This window comes from Chiloscyllium plagiosum, unplaced genomic scaffold, assembly GCF_037043375.1.
Source record: "Chiloscyllium plagiosum isolate Xiang-an unplaced genomic scaffold, Cpla_swu_hap1 HiC_scaffold_28, whole genome shotgun sequence".
NCBI lineage: Eukaryota > Metazoa > Chordata > Chondrichthyes > Orectolobiformes > Hemiscylliidae > Chiloscyllium > Chiloscyllium plagiosum.
In genome coordinates, this window is record NW_028270166.1 from 27,521,874 (window position 1) to 27,539,883 (window position 18,010).

At 37.1% G+C, this 18,010-nt stretch overlaps 1 protein-coding gene across 1 annotated transcript in view; it reads left to right on the forward strand.

Annotated features, from left to right (window-relative positions):
• Positions 1-446: 446 nt before the first annotated feature.
• Positions 447-18,010, forward strand: part of LOC122565559 (mucin-16-like) — a 53,432-nt gene continuing 35,868 nt past the window's right edge. The window contains exons 1-22 of the mRNA XM_087975846.1: positions 447-639; positions 939-1,085; positions 1,330-1,491; positions 4,477-4,647; positions 6,015-6,182; positions 7,672-7,785; positions 8,638-8,795; positions 8,884-8,951; positions 9,411-9,580; positions 10,201-10,227; positions 11,932-12,092; positions 12,242-12,309; positions 12,844-13,013; positions 13,185-13,211; positions 14,541-14,701; positions 14,854-14,921; positions 15,448-15,614; positions 15,790-15,816; positions 16,454-16,614; positions 16,763-16,830; positions 17,365-17,531; positions 17,707-17,733. Coding sequence (XP_087831972.1) covers positions 447-639; positions 939-1,085; positions 1,330-1,491; positions 4,477-4,647; positions 6,015-6,182; positions 7,672-7,785; positions 8,638-8,795; positions 8,884-8,951; positions 9,411-9,580; positions 10,201-10,227; positions 11,932-12,092; positions 12,242-12,309; positions 12,844-13,013; positions 13,185-13,211; positions 14,541-14,701; positions 14,854-14,921; positions 15,448-15,614; positions 15,790-15,816; positions 16,454-16,614; positions 16,763-16,830; positions 17,365-17,531; positions 17,707-17,733 — 2,650 coding nt within the window. The remainder of the gene's footprint in view (positions 640-938; positions 1,086-1,329; positions 1,492-4,476; positions 4,648-6,014; positions 6,183-7,671; positions 7,786-8,637; positions 8,796-8,883; positions 8,952-9,410; positions 9,581-10,200; positions 10,228-11,931; positions 12,093-12,241; positions 12,310-12,843; positions 13,014-13,184; positions 13,212-14,540; positions 14,702-14,853; positions 14,922-15,447; positions 15,615-15,789; positions 15,817-16,453; positions 16,615-16,762; positions 16,831-17,364; positions 17,532-17,706; positions 17,734-18,010) is intronic.

Genomic DNA, 18,010 nt, shown 5'->3' on the forward strand with positions numbered 1-18,010 from the left:
CTGAAACCTTGACCACCAGTGCAGAGACCACGACTGAGACAGTGACTACAACATCAACTCCAGCACCAACAAGTTCAACAGCACAAACAACTGCAAGCAGCTCCGCTTCAACATCAGCAGTGGAATCGACAACAGCTTCACCAACACAGGGCACTACTTCAACTGGTCAGTAGCAACAAAAATTTCATGTGTAAATTAAATATGGTTGCATTGAATACAGAACTGCATCATGAGAAGTTGCTGGACTAAGTCAAAATATTGCAGCATTTTTGTTCATAATTATGAGAATGTAAGTGAGAAACATTAATTTTCTTCCCAATTCTGTTTCAATGAGACCATTATATACCGGATCAATTAGAATAGCGAGGACTAATTGCAGATAAAGGCAATGTGTAAATTTATACATAACTAAAAATATTAAGACAATTTGAATGTAAGTTTCAATGATGCCATTAATTCCATTCACTGCAACAGCAGAAACATCAACTCCAAGTACAATGACCACTACTGGAGTACCGAGTTCTACGTCAACTGCTGCATCCACCAGTACAGCTGAATCAACAACTACAAGCAGCTCCACTACAACCCCTGCAGCTGAATCCACGACAACCAAAACAACACAAGGGCCTACAACAACTGGTGAGAATCCTATTACCTTTGTGTTGCAATATATTACTATCTCAATTTTAGCGGTACTTGGTCAACAAAGTCAATGAAAAAGCAATAAATGTTCTCAGATTCTGGTAATTTTACAGAGGGGCACATTGATTTACCATCTTCACGTTCTCATTTTGATGTTTCCCGATGAAGTCTGGAAAGCAGCTTTACATCTCATTGTGAATAAATCAATGCAGTTTGTAAATCGAAACACATTTCTGTCTATGGTTTTCCTTGTACACTTACGTGAATCGCATGTCCTACTTTTACTGCACCAACAGAAACATCAACTGCAAGTACAGAGACAACCACTGCACTGGCAACCACATCATCAACTCTTGCATCAACTACCACACCTGGTGCAACAAGCACCGTGACTTCCACTCCAGCATCGACAAGCATCTCAACATCACCGCTCACTACAAGTGGTGAGTATCCAATAAAAAATTATCATTTGCTGCATCGTTATCCTAGCATTATAAAAATGCATTAATTGCAGTCGCTGCTTTGGTTCTGTCACAGGCTGCCATGTTAGTATGTGTACCATTTATGTTTGATCAAAATGGCTGCAAGTTAAAGCAATTTGGAAATTAATGCATTTTTTTGTTTGCATTATTCTCATTTGATGGTTGTGCTGTAATAAATCATTAATTATTTCTGCTTCTGCACCAGAAGTTTCTACTGCAAGTACAGAGACTACCACTGGAGTCCCAATCTCTACGGCACCTCTTGCACCATCAAATGCCACAGCATCAAAAACTACAAGTAGCTCCAGTCCAACACCTACAGTTGCATCCTCAACATCTGAAACAACACAAACATTGACAACAACTGGTGAGAATCTTGTATAATGGTGGCTGAGAGAACTTTTGATGAGGACCCGTCTACTGAGGTAGTGTGGGCTGAGGTTAGAAAAGGAGAGGAGAGGTCATACTTCTTGGAGTTTTTTTATAGGCCTCCGCAGAGTTCCAGAGAGGTGGAAGAGAGGATTAGTAACATTATTCTGGCTAGGAGTGAATGGAACAGCGTGGTCATCATGGGGCACTTTAACTTACCCAACATTGATTGGAAATGTTATAGCTCTAGTACGTCGGATGGATCAGTTTTTGTCCAATGTGTACAGGAGGGTTTCCTGACACAGTATGTCGAAGGGCCGACAAGAGGGGAGGCCACACTGGATCTGGTGCTTGGTAATGATTTAGTTGTAGGTGAGCACTTTGGAGAGAGGGACCATAATTCAGTTATGTTTAGTTTAGTGACGGAAAGGGATAGGTACGTGCCACAGATCAAGAGTTATCAATGGGGCAAGGGCAATTATCATGCGATTAGGCAGGAATTAGAATGCATAGAATGGGGTTGCAAAATGCTGGGGATGCAGACAATCGAAATGTGGAGCTGGTTTAAGGAACAGATATTGTGTGTCCTTGATAGGTATGTGCCTGTCAGGCAGGGAGGAAGTGATAAGGTAAGGGAACTGTGGTTTACAACAGAAATTGCATCTCTTGTTAAGAAGAAGAAGGAGGCTTATGTGTTGATGAGGCAAGATGGTTCAGATGAGGCGATGGAGAGTTACAGATCTGCCAGGAAGGATTTAAAAAGAGAGTTAAGAAGAGCAAGGAGAGGACATGAGCAGTCTTTAGCAAATACAATAAAGGAGAACCCCTAAAGCTTTCTCTAGGTATGTGAGGAATAAAAGGATGATTCAGGTAGGAATAGGGACAGTCAAAGACAGAAGTGGGAAGTTAAGTGTGGACCCTGTAGAGATTGGAGAGATACTAAATGAACATTTATCATCGGTGTTCACTCAGGAAAACGACGGCATTGTAGAGGAGAAGAATGAGGTACGAGATATTAGACTAGAAAGGATCAAGGTTAGTGACGTACAGGTGTTATCAATTCTAGAAGGAGTGAAAGTAGACAAGTCCCCTGGGCCGGATGGGATTTAACCGAGGATTCTCTGGAAAGCTAGGGAGGAGATAGCAGAGCCTTTGGCTTTGATATTTGAGTCATCATTGTCTACAGGTTTAGTACCTGAGGAATGGAGGATTGCAAATGTTGTGCCTTTTTTTCAAGAAGGGCAGCAGAGATGACCCAGGTAATTGTAGACCAGTGAGCCTTACTTCTGTTGTAGGAAAGCTTTTGGACAGGATTATGAGAGATAAGATTTATAATCATCTAGCACGCAACAATTTGATTTCAGATCGTCAACATAGTTTCGTCAAGGGCAGGTCGTGCCTCACTGAATTTTTTGAGAAGGTGACCAAGCATGTAGATGAGGGTAGGGCAGTTGACGTGGTATACTTGGACTTCAGTAAAGCCTTTGATAATGTTCCACATGGCAGGCTGATGGAGAAAATGCAGAGGCATAGAATTGAGGGTGATTTAGCAGTTTGGATTAGAAACTGGCTGTCTGGAAGAAGGCAGCGAGTGATGGTTAATGGAAAATATTCAGTCTGGAGTCCAGTTACTAATGGTGTGCCACAAGGGACCACTGCTGTTTGTCATTTTTATAAATGACTTAGACGCAGGCATAGGTGGATGGATTAGTAAATTTGCAAATGACACTAAAGTCGGTGGAGTAGTGGGCAGTTTGGAAGAATGTTACAGGTTGCAGGGGGACTTGGATAAATTGCAGAACTGGGCTGAGAGATGGCAAATGGAGTTCAATGCAGTTAAATGTGAGGTGATGCACTTTGGGAAGAATAACAGGATGACAGAGTACTTGGTCAATTGAAAGATTCTTGGTAGTGTGGATGTGCAGGTAGATCTTGGAGTCCATGTGCATAGATCCCTGAAAGTTGCCACCCAGGTGAATAGTGCTGTTAAGAAGGCATATGGTGTGTTAGGTTTCATTGGTAGAGAGATTGAGTTCTGGAACCATAATATCATGCTGCAACTAAACAAAACGCTGTTGCGGCCACACTTGGAATATTGTGTACTGTTCTGGTCGCCCCATTACAGAAGGGATGTGGAAGCATTGGAAAACGTGCAGAGGAGATTTACCAGGATGTTGCCTGGTCAGGAGGGTAGGTCCTATGAGGAAAGGCTGAGAGACTTGGGTCTGTTCTCATTGGAAAGAAGAAGGTGATAGATTTAAGACAGATGTCAGAGGCAAGTTCTTTACGCAGAGAGTCGTAACGGAGTGGAATGCCCTATTTGCTAAGGTAGTCAACTCAGCCACATTAGGGAGATTTAAACAATCCTTAGATAAGCACATGGATGATTTTGGGATAGTGTAGGGGGACGAGCTGAGAATAGTTCACAGATCGGCGCAACAATGAGGGCCGAAGGGCCTGTTCTGCGCTGTATTGTTCTATTTTCTATGTTCTATGTTATCTTTGTGTTGCAATCTATTTCATTCAATTTTAAAACTGTATTTGAAGTGTAAACTGTTGTAAGTATATCAATGATAGTGTTTTTCCTGTTTATAACAACATAATAATTGAACTCTGGTTTGCCAGATGTCCCTTTTCTTTGTCTTTTCCAAATGAATTTGGCCAAGTAACATATATGTGTAGTTGTTCACCAATTATTGAAAATTGGAAGTCGATCTGATTTTCTGAGTGTTCTGTTCCTGACCCAAATGATAATAATCTGATTATCCATCATACTTGTGCGTTTTTGACCACTGTGATAAAGATTCAAGAATTTGCGGATGTTGCTTAATGTATTTTCCCTGCTGTAATTTTGATCCATTTCTCCCAGTAAGTAATTTGCACTAAACCAAAATATAATTATCAACAGCAGCTTGTAAATGAATTTATGTTCTTTATATTTGAGTTGGCTTCATTTCAAAAATGTCATTAATCGCTTTCACAGCTACATTAGAAACCTCAACCACCAGTGCAGAGACCACGACTGAGACAGTGACTACAACATCAACTCCAGCACCAACAAGTTCAACAGCACAAACAACTGCAAGCAGCTCCACTTCAACATCAGCAGTGGAATCGACAACAGCTTCAACAACACAGGGCTCTACTTCAACTGGTCAGTGGAAATAAAAATTCTGTCTGTAAATTCAATGTTTTTGCAATCAAATTAAAACATGCTTGTGTGCCTCTTACTTCAAATTGATTGTAAGTTTCAATGATGCCATTAATTACATTCACTGCTACAGCAGAAACATCAACAGCAAGTACAGTGACCACTATTGGAGTACCAAGTTCTACATCAACTGCTGCATCCACCAGTACAACAGAATCAACAACTACAAGCAGCTCCACTACAACCCCTGCAGCTGAATCCACAGCAACTGTAATAACACAGGCACCTACAAGAACTGGTGAGAATCCTGTTACCTTTCATTGCAATGTAATGATTTGTAATGTTTAGCGATACTTGCAGAACAAATTGAATGAAGAAACAACAATTGCTTTTTCTTAATTGCATTAATTTTACAGACAGATGGGATGATTTACCAGCTTTCCCTTCTCTTTTTGTCTTTTCCAAATATCTTTGTAAAATAGTTTTACATCATATTATGAATAAATCAATGCAGTTTGTAAATCAAAACACATTTCTGTGTATGGTTTTCCTTGTACACCTATCTGAATCGCATGTCCTACTTTCACTGCACCAACAGAAACATCAACTGCAAGTACAGAGACAACCACTGCACTGGCAACCTCTTCATCAACTCTTGCATCAACTACCACACCTGGTGCAACAAGCACCGCAAGTTCCACTCCAGCATCGACCAGCATCTCAACATCACCGCTCACTACAAGTGGTGAGTTTTCAATAAACAAGTATCACTAGTTCCACCTGATTGATTGCAATCCAGTGCAGTATCTAAATCAATTCAGGAAATTATGAAAAAATTTCTTAGACATACTTTGAATTTCATTATAATGCAGGGTACAAGCTTACAGGGATGTTACTAGGTGCATTTCGCAAATTTCTATTTTCATACATTTATCTTACTTGACAATGTTACTTACAAAGTGGCTTTAACAGAACGTGGCAAATTATAATCTGGGTGAACATTTGTCACATTTGATTCCAAGTGATGTGATAGTCTGATAAATGCCATTTATCTTTTTCACAGTCACTCCAGAAACCTCAACTACCAATGTAGAGACCACGACTGAGACAGTGACTACAACATCAACTCCAGCACCAACAAGTTCAACAGCACAAACAACTGCAAGCAGCTCCGCTTCAATATCAGCAGTGGAATCGACAACAGCTCCACCAACACAGGGCTCTACTGCAACTGGTCAGTGGAAATAAAAAATTCTATCTGTTCAATCAATTCTATTAGTTTGTCTTCATGCCAGTTTAAACTCAAAATATTGTTTATGATTATGGACATTTGCCTGTTGCTTCAAATATGCCTTTACTTAACCTCACAGCATCAACAGAAACCTTGAGTACAAATACCCCGACTATCTTCACAGGACCATCCTCTACATCAGCTGAGGCATTGACAAGTACAACAGCAGCAACAACTGCAGGGAGCTCTACCGAAGCACTAACAACTGTATCAACCACAATAACAGTAACATCACTCACTACAAAAGGTGACTTGAAAATATATTTGTATCACCAGTTGTATTTTTTTTCAACCTAATTCATATTCTAAATATTAAATGATAGAATGGCTGAATTTTGTTTAGTTCTGTTATTCCCGATATAATCCAGGACAAAAACATGTGCTTGCACTTTGCCCATTTGCTGTTATTGCATCATTATCTTATGAAGTACATTTCATTAGCTCTAAATGTGAATGAAGCATTGTTGTTTTCTATGCAGAAAGATACTGCTGTTCAAAAGTTACTCTTTATACCATTGATAAAAGCTGCTTAAATTTATTTAGTCCAGTCATATGTGCACTAGTGCTTGTACTGTGGAATATACCTGTCATATCTGATCTGATTTTGAAATGTGCTGCTCTAACATGAAGAATTCCAGGGGTCCCGAGCAAAATGTTATCTGATTTGGTCTGTTCTTTGTGGCACTTCCTCATAGCTCAGAACATCGCCTATGCCCACTTACATAACACAGATCATTTCAGGATGTACCTCATCACAGATGCCACAAAGACAGGTGGGGGGACAGATTGTGTTGAGGAAGTTGGGAATTAGCAGAAGGACTTGGACACACTCAGCGAGTGGACAAAGAGGTGACAGATGGAATACAGTGTGGGTAAATGGGAGGTTCTGCACTTAGTGGGAAGAATAGAAGTGTAGACTATTTTCTAAATAAGGAAAGGCTTCAGAAATCTGAAGCACAAAGCATCTTGGGAGTCCTGGTTCAGGATTTGCTTATGCTTAACTTGAAGGTTCAGTTGGTAGATGGCAAATGCAATGTTGGTATTAATTTCGAGAGGGCAAGAACACAAGAATGGGGATGTACTGCTGAGGCTATAAGGCTCAGATTGGACCTAATTTGGGACATTTGAGCAGTTTTGGGCCGTGAATTTAAAGAACGATGTGCTAGAGTTTGAGGGGATTCTGAGGAGGTTGGAGAATGACCCTCTGGATGAAAGTGTTGTTAAATGAGAAGCAGTTGAGGACTCTGGGTCTATAAATGATGGCACTAAGAAGAATGGGGGGGGGGGGAGTATGATTGAAACTTACTTAGAATACTGAGAGGCCTGGATAGAGTGGATGTGGAAATGTTTCCACTAATAAGAGAGACTAGGACCTGAGGGCAGAGCCTCAGAGTGAAGGGGCAACTCTTTAAAACTGAGATGAGGATGAATTTCTTCAGCCAGAGGGCACTAAATCTGTAGAACGAATTGCCACAGAGGGCTGTGAAGTCCAGCCATTTAGTGTATTTAAGTTTAGTAAGGGGAACACCAGTTATAGGGAGAAGGCAGGCAAATGGCATTGAGAAACTTATCAGCCATAATCATATGGCAGAGCAGACTCGATAGGTTTCTGCTCCAAACCTGATGGCCTTATGGTAGGTGGATCATAGCATATTATAACATCACATAAAAACTTTAGACTAAATAAGACAGCTCCATGAAGATTGGCATAACAATATGAATCTTCTATTTATCAGCAGAAATGACCTCTCCATCTATTCAAACCTCAACAAATTTCCCTGTCACCAGCTCAGCAATAACGGTATCCACCAGTGAAGCATTGACAACAAACACAACACACTTCTTCACAGGTACAGACTAGAACAAATTGTGAGATAATAAACAAACATTTTTCTGACAGTACCTATATCCAGAGATTTTTTAAACCAGCGTGATGTTTTTCTGAAATGTATATTTTTAAACCATTATTCAAAATTCAAACAGCAATTGAAATATCCCTCAGTTTTAATAAAGAAATGGGGCCAGTGTGTACCCCAAGAAGACCTCAAATACTTTGTTAGTGGAATGACTAGGCTGGATGCCCAATTCACCTGAAACATTTGTGCAGTGGGCCTTGTTAACACTGGAGTTTGGCTACAATATGCCAGCCTGCCTGCTGAAGCCCCTCACTATCATATAGTCCAGTCAGGCTCTGAACAAGGAGCAGAAAAGTTCATGAGGGCTTTAAGCTTAGTGAAGAAAGACAATATAATGAAGGAAATTGTCAAATCTATCAAGTCAGGGAGGGAGCTGGGCAGTAATTCCTGCCTCTGGTGCATTTTTGAAGATGGGTTCTCTATGTGCATGTGCATCAGCCTTGTCCAGTTCTGATATTCTCTTTGAGAAGCTGGTATCGTGTCACGAAATCACATTTTATTTACATGTGGAAAGTTTTTGACATTAATCCAGCTTCCTCAGAGCCAGCCCTCAGAGTGTGTGAGAATGTCTGACATTCCTGTTCTTATCTGTCAGCCAGGGCTCCCTGATTGGATCATATTAACAGCCCCAATCAGGAGACTCATTCTCTGAGGTCCACCTGACTGACCTCATTGTAATCACGACAAGACCAAATCTAGAAGGATGTCACTTAATATATTGTCATATTTATTTGAATGGATTTAAGTGTTTTCATCAAATTTTACTTGCACCTCTTTGTCTTACAGTTGAACCCCCCATTGTGCCTAAAACTGACAAGCCAATTCAAACTCAAACAAAAAAATTTAATGTAACATTTACTGTGCTCTCACTGCCATTCACACCAGTTCTACAAAATCTCACTTCCCCATTATACCTGGCTGAATCGAAAAATATTCTTGAGGAGGTAAGCATGATATCCAAGTGAAGAAGGATGAATGGATTCTATGTCATTTGATTCTTGTAATAAATGTTTTTTTTTTAATTTTCTACAGCTCAATAATCTGTATGCAAACAGCAAAGTAAATTCAACATTCTTGAATTGTCAACCAATATCGTTTAGGTAAGCAATTACATTTTACTGCAGAAGTTGCTAATTAGAATGATTACACTCTCTATATGAATTCAATTAGTTTGTATTTTATTGGTATCCCCAAAAGGCAAATTATGTTAAAAAAAAGACATTTTCTTTTTATCATACTCCGATGACGCTATTCCCTCATGCAATAATATGATCCCATACTTACAATCTTCTCAAGTTTCATTTCACTCATTCATTGGATGTGGATGTTTGGTTCTGTAGTAAACTTCCTGCTATTGAATAACCTCAGCTTGAATTGTGCAGATGCATAATGCTGGTTATCCTTTCAAATGTCATGCAACATAATTAAGTCAAAAGGGAAGAATATGCATTAGGTTGATTTCAGAAATCAGTTCTTCAAACACAATAAATTAATTCGGTTATTTACTATTATGTTGATGATGTTATAATAAATTAATCACTGGTATTTTTGTGTATCAGATCTGCAAATGATGGTAACAGTACAGTTGAAGCATTCTGTACTTTTATAAAGCCTGTTAATGGCCAGCAAGTTGATGAAGTTCAACTCTACCATGAATTCCGAGACAACACAAATGGCATCACCAGCTTAGACAACTATTCATTGGACAGCAACAGCCTCTATGTAGATGGTACATACTCATTTTCATTAAATATTTTTGACTTATCTTACTTACTGATTTTTATTCACTCTGTAACACTCTATTTTATAGTCAATTTCAAGTTGAAATGTGATCCTGTCACCATCTGTCTTGCTTGAGACGTTCTGTTTGACCAATTGCCCCACACTCTGACCCCTGAATTGCCAATTCCTTGCCATTTCTGGTCTACTCTTTCTCACAATCGTTATCTACTGCCTCATTCCTAATCTACTGTCTCTCACATTCTGATCTGCAACCTGCTATTCACTCCTTATCTTTGCTTCACTCATTGATTTCTTTTATCCTTATCTCCCGACACTTGTTCAATCACTTCCGATCTTCAGGTCTTGCTAATTGATTATGCAATCAAAGAGATAAAAGCTTTCAAACATATTTTATTTAAAGGCGCATTTTCATGCAGAGTGCTGATGGTGAGCTTCCCTTTAACATTCCAATGTCTTCAACTTCTAATCAAATGTAGAAAATATTATCTAAGCTGTCACCTCTATGCTTTACTGGAATTATTTATTTCTTAATTGCAGTTAATTATATGCCACTAAAATATTTTTGAATAAGCTTATTCATCTTTTTCAATATATTTGCTTTTCCAGGTTACCATGAATCAGCAGTTCTAACAAGTAAGATATTTATCTCTCAGTTAGTATTACCCTTCAACGTTTTTAGAAATTGAACCAGTTTAACGTAATATCTTTCAACATCTTGTCCAGAATCATTTTGGGAAAATTTCTTCCACCTGCTAAGCATATCATAAGTACATTCTTTGCAGATGATCTAAGGATTCTGTTACAGCAAGTACACAATAGATATTCTTCAAACATAAATTTAAAAATAATGAAAGCCAACAGCATAGCCCCAAGCACCAATGGCTGTTATTAAAGGAAGGCAACTGATGCTAAGCTTAACCTAAGGGTCAGCATTCCTCAGGTGATAATGAGAAAGTGGGGCTTTTGCAGTAAGCACAGCTAGTACAAGAATTGTACCCATGCTGTTGTCACTATTCTGCATTGCAAACTAGCTGTCCAGTCAACTGAACCAACCAACCCCTTTTTAAGAATAGACAATACAATTGTTGAAACATCTGGTAAGATAATTCATTATCGAGTCAGTATAATTGGAGATCTGGGAGATCTAGATTTTAAATCCAGGACCTGTTTACATATTACAGTCAATGCCTGATAACTGCCCCTATTATACAAAGGCATTCCTCTCTTTGCTAAAAAAAAACCTGTTTAATAATAAAATCTCAAACATTTGACATCTTAATCAGTTCCCAGAAATTCTATCCCTGTTGAAAATTACAGTCTAGGATAGGAATCAATTGTTTTAAAGCAGAAAGGCAAACGTGAGACACTATTATCCTTTTCAACATGTTCCCAAATTTATCAGTTATAGGAGATCATGAAATTATCTGAAGTTTTAGCTAACACTTCCTTACAAAGTTAAAAATCACACAACACAGGTTATAGTCCAACAGGTTTAATTGGAAGCACTAGCTTTTGGAGCACCGCTCCTTCAACCACCTGATGAAGGAGCGTCGCTCCGAAAACTAGTGCTTCCAATTAAACCTGTTGGACTATAACCTGGTGATGTGTGATTTTTAACTTTGTACACCCCAGTGCAACACCGGCATCTCCAAATCATGACTTCCTTACAAGGATTTCCACAAATATCTTCTGAAAGTCCCCATGAATTGCATTCATTGATATTCCTCTTTTACTTTTTAATCACCTCTTCAAAAAACTGAATCACATTCGCTGAGCCTCTCTGAGTTGCTGAAAAATTTCAGACTATTCACTCTCTGCTTAATTATTCAAGTGGTTTGCCAACAATTTTTCCTATTCTCTGTTCTATGATCATTGGTCTACAACATAATTTCCCTCAAATTTCCCAGTATCTCATTCAAATCATCAACCACCTTCATCTCAGCAGGCTTTCAGGCCATTTCCATTTGCTGCTTAAAAAAAATTCTCCATATTACTCCTGAAAATCTTATGCAAAATCTTAAACTTGTGGCTTCCAATCATTGCAACACCAAATGGAAAACATTTTGCTTTTATCTGCATTGCCTAAACATGTCATAATCCTTTACAAATGAAGTGTGAATTGCCATTCCTCTTAGGAGAAAATCTTTCACATTGCCAATGTAACTTGACAGCAATCTATCTGCCAGCATCTCAACAATTCCTGATATGTTGTCCAATCTCTTGCAAATCATGATTAGTTTCCAGATTTTGTATATTTTGGCAGGAAGTCAAAAACAAATGGAAAGGCTGATGCTCATTGTGTTCTCAGAATAATGTACTCTTTTTGTCTCCTGTTAGCAATAACACCAGCAGTGACAACAACGCAAACTCCAAATTTGGGAGAGAAGCCCATTGAATTTAATGTGACATTTGTCATCACTAACCTAGAGTTCATACAAAGTCTACAAGATTCCAGTTCCTTGTTGTTTAATTCTACATCAAATGATATTTCTGGACAGGTAACAAATTGAATATGTCATTATATGAGCAACTAATGTAGTTTTTTTTAAGATTAAGAGCTGTCTAATTAAGGAAATGTTTCATAGAAGCATTTTTATAATCTTTGAAAATATCACCCCCTAACAGTGTAATTATTACCTTATTTCAGCTCACTACCCTATTCAATGAGAGTAAAATTAATGCAACATTTTCACATTGCAAAGTTGTTTCCTTCAGGTGAGTTCCTTTTATCTTTTAAAAAATTAAATTTCCATTCAAGATTAATTAAAAATACCATTGCATTGTTTAAAGCGAGAAGGTAGTAATAATTGGAGCCATGTAAAGATGACTCAAAATACTTATATTTAGGCAGTGTAATACACAGGTATACTTACTGGCTGTATCTTGTGTGCAGTGTTGTGTTTGCCATGCTATTGTCTCATATTTGGTTTACATCAGTGCATTGAAATCATCATTAGTTCTTCCACATTACATTTAAAGTTGAATCACTGAACCGCTTTCCTTTACTCTTTCACTCTTCCATCCTCTTGACATTTAACTATACAAATATTAACAATGGAGGACAGATCCTGTGTTTCAAAGTTTTGAAAACACTGATAATTGGGAAGTTATTTTAGCTACTGCTACAGGGGATGAATGAAGCTCTATTGTAATAGCTACAAGGTATGAATGTAAACTAGATTATACATTGCTATTTTTGGAATGATTTCACATTCAGTCAATCAACAAAGTGTTTTTTTTTTCTAACAGTTTGGCAAATGGTGGCAGCACCAGTGTGTATGCAATCTGTACATTTAGAAATGATTCCACCGCTGAGGAGATTGATAAAGTTACTGTGTACCGTGAATTCAGAGACAACACAAAGAACATATCTACCTTAGGAAACTATTCGCTGGACAACAACAGCCTCTACGTAAATGGTATTTAGCATTTAAAGGACATATTGTGTATATTTCAGTTTATATATGTTTGAATAATTCATTCATCTTAAATTTAGTTTGTTTTAAACAATGCACAAAAGATAGCATACTCTTTCAGGAATGTTTCCACGTGATGGATCTTGCTCACGATATTTATATCTTTTTCCATAGGTTATCATGAATCAACATTTTTCCCAAGTAAGTAAACTTTCCTTTCTTAATTCCATTGTTGTTCCACTTTCAATCCTGTATTAAAATGAAGGCAAGACCTTTACTCATGAATGTCCCTAGATTCTGAAATCAACCAATCTTATTGAGGATGCAGTGTCTCCAAGGTAGTCCTTGTGTGTCATTTATTTAAATTATTAAATTGAGCATTCTTTGAAGGCTCGACCAATGGTTGCATTTGTTACCTCATATCTATTATGCATGATCCACAGAATGACACAGCTGATCCCAAATCTGTAAGAAACAAGGAAATCAGATAGTATTTGAAACAGCACACTTCTGAGATGTCCCATGATAAGACATAGTCAGTACTCAAGAATAAATTAATGCTAAAATGTTGTAGTTGCTCAAGTGAATTAAGGATCCAAACATAGCAAATATTTTAATCTACCAGTCTGCACACAAGGATACTGCTCAAAAGATACTGTGCAATTAACAAAGTTTTCATTACGTAATTAGACACATTAGAGCCTGTGACTCTGTATTGCATGTTGTCACGTCCCCTTAAAATGCAGGAAACAATGACATGCATTTTAAGGAGATGTGTCATATTATATTGCAGATCTCTCATTTGGATACAAATGGTGAGGATAAATACTTCTCATTGCTTAGCATTACAATCTCCTGTTAAGTCCATGTCCCAAGATCATGAAACTGCAAATAGATCCCTGTTTGCAGAAATTTCTCTTTGTAATGTTAAAACAAGTTGCTTCTATAAATACAGCATTGTGGTTACTGTATTACAATTTGTGTTCCAAAGAAGAGTCATTGGACTCAAAATACTACCTCTGCTTATCTCCCAACAGATGTTGCACAGATCTGCTGAGTTTCTCTAATACTTCATATGTTTTCATTCCCGTAGTTATACTCTTTGTACATCTAAGTGGCTTATATCTCCTCCAGGTTTGTGCAGAATTAAGCTGACATTCATAAAGGTGTAATTTATTCATTCAATTGCTGCAGCTCATGTCATGCCTACACGAAGCTCCCAGCCTGCTGTATGCATATAGTGCCCATTCTGTAGTTGTGCAATTAATTTCTTACCTGTGTGTATCCACACAAGATATTTGCTAACACAGCCTTAATATGTACTGACACCATGCAGGAAAAATTAAAATAAAATCACGTCTCAAATGAATAAGCCTCTCTGTCATTAACCATCTGCTACTCATTTTTACCATTGTTGTTTAGATAATTAGCTAGATGCACAAGTACTTGACCTGTTGTCCACTTCATGCTCACTTGAAAAATTGATATTTATTGTATTCACAGATTAGTGTTCTCTTTATGTCTCCTTAGCAATAACACCAGTGGTGACGACAACACAAACACCAAATGTGGCAGACAAGCCCATTGAATTTAATGTTACATTTATAATCACCAACCTGATGTTTACACAAAGTCTACAAGATTCCAGTTCCTTGTTGCATAATTCTACATCAGATATTATTTCCAAGCAGGTAACAAATAGAATCTGGTATTATTCCAACAAGTATTTTATTTCTGATAAGTTAAGAGCTATGTTACTGGTAAAAGAAAATGAATGGGCAAAGTATTTTTAAAATTATTGTGCAGTTCAGCATGTAACAGAATGATTGTGAATTTATTTCAGCTCACTGCTCTGTTCAATAAGAGTGAAATTAATGAAACATTTTTACATTGTCAAGTCATTTCCTTCAGGTGAGTTTCAGTTGTTTCAAAAGTGATAATTTCGGGAAAAGTTATTAAGAAAATCAATGTGCATTTTTAAACCTAATAGTGATATGCTTCAAATCCTGTAATAAAGTTTAAAAATGTGAACATCTGTACAACAGAGAGCTCACAAAGGTGTATTTCATGGTTGAATGTTGTACATATGTTGAGTGATTTGTGATGCTAATGTTTCACATTAGTTTTACACTTGTGTGTTTAATCATGATAATTAATTCATCATTTAATTCACTTGAAACTGAACCAGTGAATTGCTTTGTTCACTTTTTACTCTCTTTGATGAATTTGGCATCTAATAATTCATTTGATCAGTGAATTAGCAGACAGCTGTGTTTTATTCATGACCAGAAAGACAATTGGAAATTATGCAGATTAATAATATGCTGAATGATTTCAACTTTATTGAAGTACACATACTATTCCTGAGGGGATGAATGCTGATTAGCGTGATAATACAATTTTTACTTAACCTCTGAAATGCATTTTGTTCTCACAGTGTGGCAAATGTTGCCAACACCAGCGTGTATTCACTCTGCAAGTTTAGAAATGATTCTACGCAGGATGTTGACAGGGTCACTGTGTACCACGAATTCAGAGACAACACAAACAACATCTCCACCTTAGGGATCTACTCATTGGATAATAACAGCCTCTACGTAAATGGTATGGAACATTTAAAGATATATGTTGTGCACTTGAATTTTATTCTACATGATTAGCCATTTCATTCAGAATGAATTAAGTCCATTTCAAACAATGCATGAAATTTTGCTACCATTTCTAAAATGAAAATTCCACATAGTACATGACACTTACAACATTTCATTCTTTTGTACAGGTTATCATGAAACAACACCTTTACCAAGTAAGTCTGCTTCTTAGCCTTAGGTTCATGTGCAGTTTGTTGTATTCCCATGGTAAACTAAAAGCAACTCTTCCACTTATGAGTGTTACTGTATTTTCAAATAAAATTATTCTCATGGGAATGCAATGATTTCCACATCATTCTTATGCAATATGCACATGCTATTAGTGCTGAAATTAAATTCCAGGATTGAGAATTTTTCTTAAAGGTTCAACTAATGGCCTTGCTTTCAACTTGCATCTCAACTCTTTGATGTCAGGTGTATTAAAGCGAGATACGGAAAGTGCAACGAGTGCCAAAATGAATAGTAGGTAATAATTGAAATTGAACTAAAAGCAGCAAACTAAGATTCTACATGGAAATACATAGTCCATTAGTAGTGAAGTAGTTCACTGCAAGATACCTGATGGTCCAGATGTAGTATAAACTGACAACATGCAGTAAAAATGACAAAAAGGGCGCTCAGATGAACATGCATATGTGTAAACATTCATTAAAGGTCAGTTTTATTGAACTTTGTGGTTAGTATATTCATTTAGACATTTAGGCATTTTGCTTGCTGTATAGATGAGTACATCTGGAATCTATATGTTTGTTGTATTCTCAGACTCATGTTGTCCTTTATGTCTCCTGCTAGCAATAGCACCAGTGGTGACAACAACGCAAACTCCAAATTTGGAAGGGAAGCCCATTGATTTTAATGTGACCTTTATCATCACCAACCTTGAATTTACACAAAGTCTACAAGATTCCAGTTCCTTGCTGTTCAGTTCTGCATCAAATATTATTTCTCAGCAGGTAACAAATATATTACAGTATTATCGCAACAACTATATGTCGCAGATAGATTAACTCTTATGTTACTGGTAAAAGAAAATGGTTTATCTTCTTTTTCCAATCATTGAGAGTTTCACCCTGTAACAACATGATTTCTACTTCATTTCAGCTCACTGCCCTGTTCAACAAGAGTAAAATTAATGAAACATTTTTACATTGCAATGTTGTTTCCTTCAGGTGAGTTCAGTTTGTGTTTAAAAATGACAATTTCTGCAACTGTTATTTAAAAAATCAATATGCATTTTAAAAATTGGGAAATTAGATGCATGGAATGATGTAATAAAGTCTGAAAATGTGAACACCTATACAACAGAAAATCACAAAGATATATTTCATGGTTGAATGTTGCATATACTGTTGAGTGATTTATGATCGTGTTGTTTAATATTTCAGTTACATGGTGCAGTTTAATTGTGACTTTTAATTCATTGAATGGTCTTTGACCTTGAATCAGAGAACAGCTTCCTTCACCTTTTGATTCACTTTGACTCTCTGACCCTTTATTTCTCGAATACTCAGTGAATATTTAAACACCCGTGTTTCGTACTCAAGCTTTTAAGAATAGAATTAGTTGTAAATTATCCAAATAGGTGGTACATTGAATGATTCCAACTTTAGTGAACTACCTATAATATTCATGAGGGGATGAATGATGATTAGCGTGATAATACAATTTTTACTTAACCTCTGAAATGCATTTTGTTCTCACAGTGTGGCAAATGTTGCCAACACCAGCGTGTATTCACTCTGCACGTTTAGAAATGATTCTACGCAGGATGTTGACAGGGTCACTGTGTACCACGAATTCAGAGACAACACAAACAACATCTCCACCTTAGGGATCTACTCATTGGACAATAACAGCCTCTACGTAAATGGTATGGAACATTTAAAGATATATGTTGTGCACTTGAATTTTATTCTACAAGATTAATCATATCATTCAGAATGATTTAAGTCGATTTCAAGAAATGCATGAAATTTTGCTCCAATTTCTAAAATGTAAATTCCACACGGTACATGACACTTACAACAGTTCAATCTTTTGTACAGGTTATCATGAAACAACACCTTTACCAAGTAAGTCTGCTTCTTATTTTTAGATTCATGTAAAGTTTGTAGTCTTCCCATGATAAACTAAAAGCAACTCTTCCACTTATGAGTGTTACTGTATTTTCAAATAAAGTTATCTATGTGGGGACTCAATGGTTTCCCTATTATTCTTGGGCATTAATATTTTTCTCTGTAATGTTGAAGTTGAATTCTGGTATTGAGAATTCTTGAATTTTCATTTAATGTTTGTCTGTTACTTTGCATCCAATCTTCTTGGTATAAGGAGTATTGCAAACTGTTAATT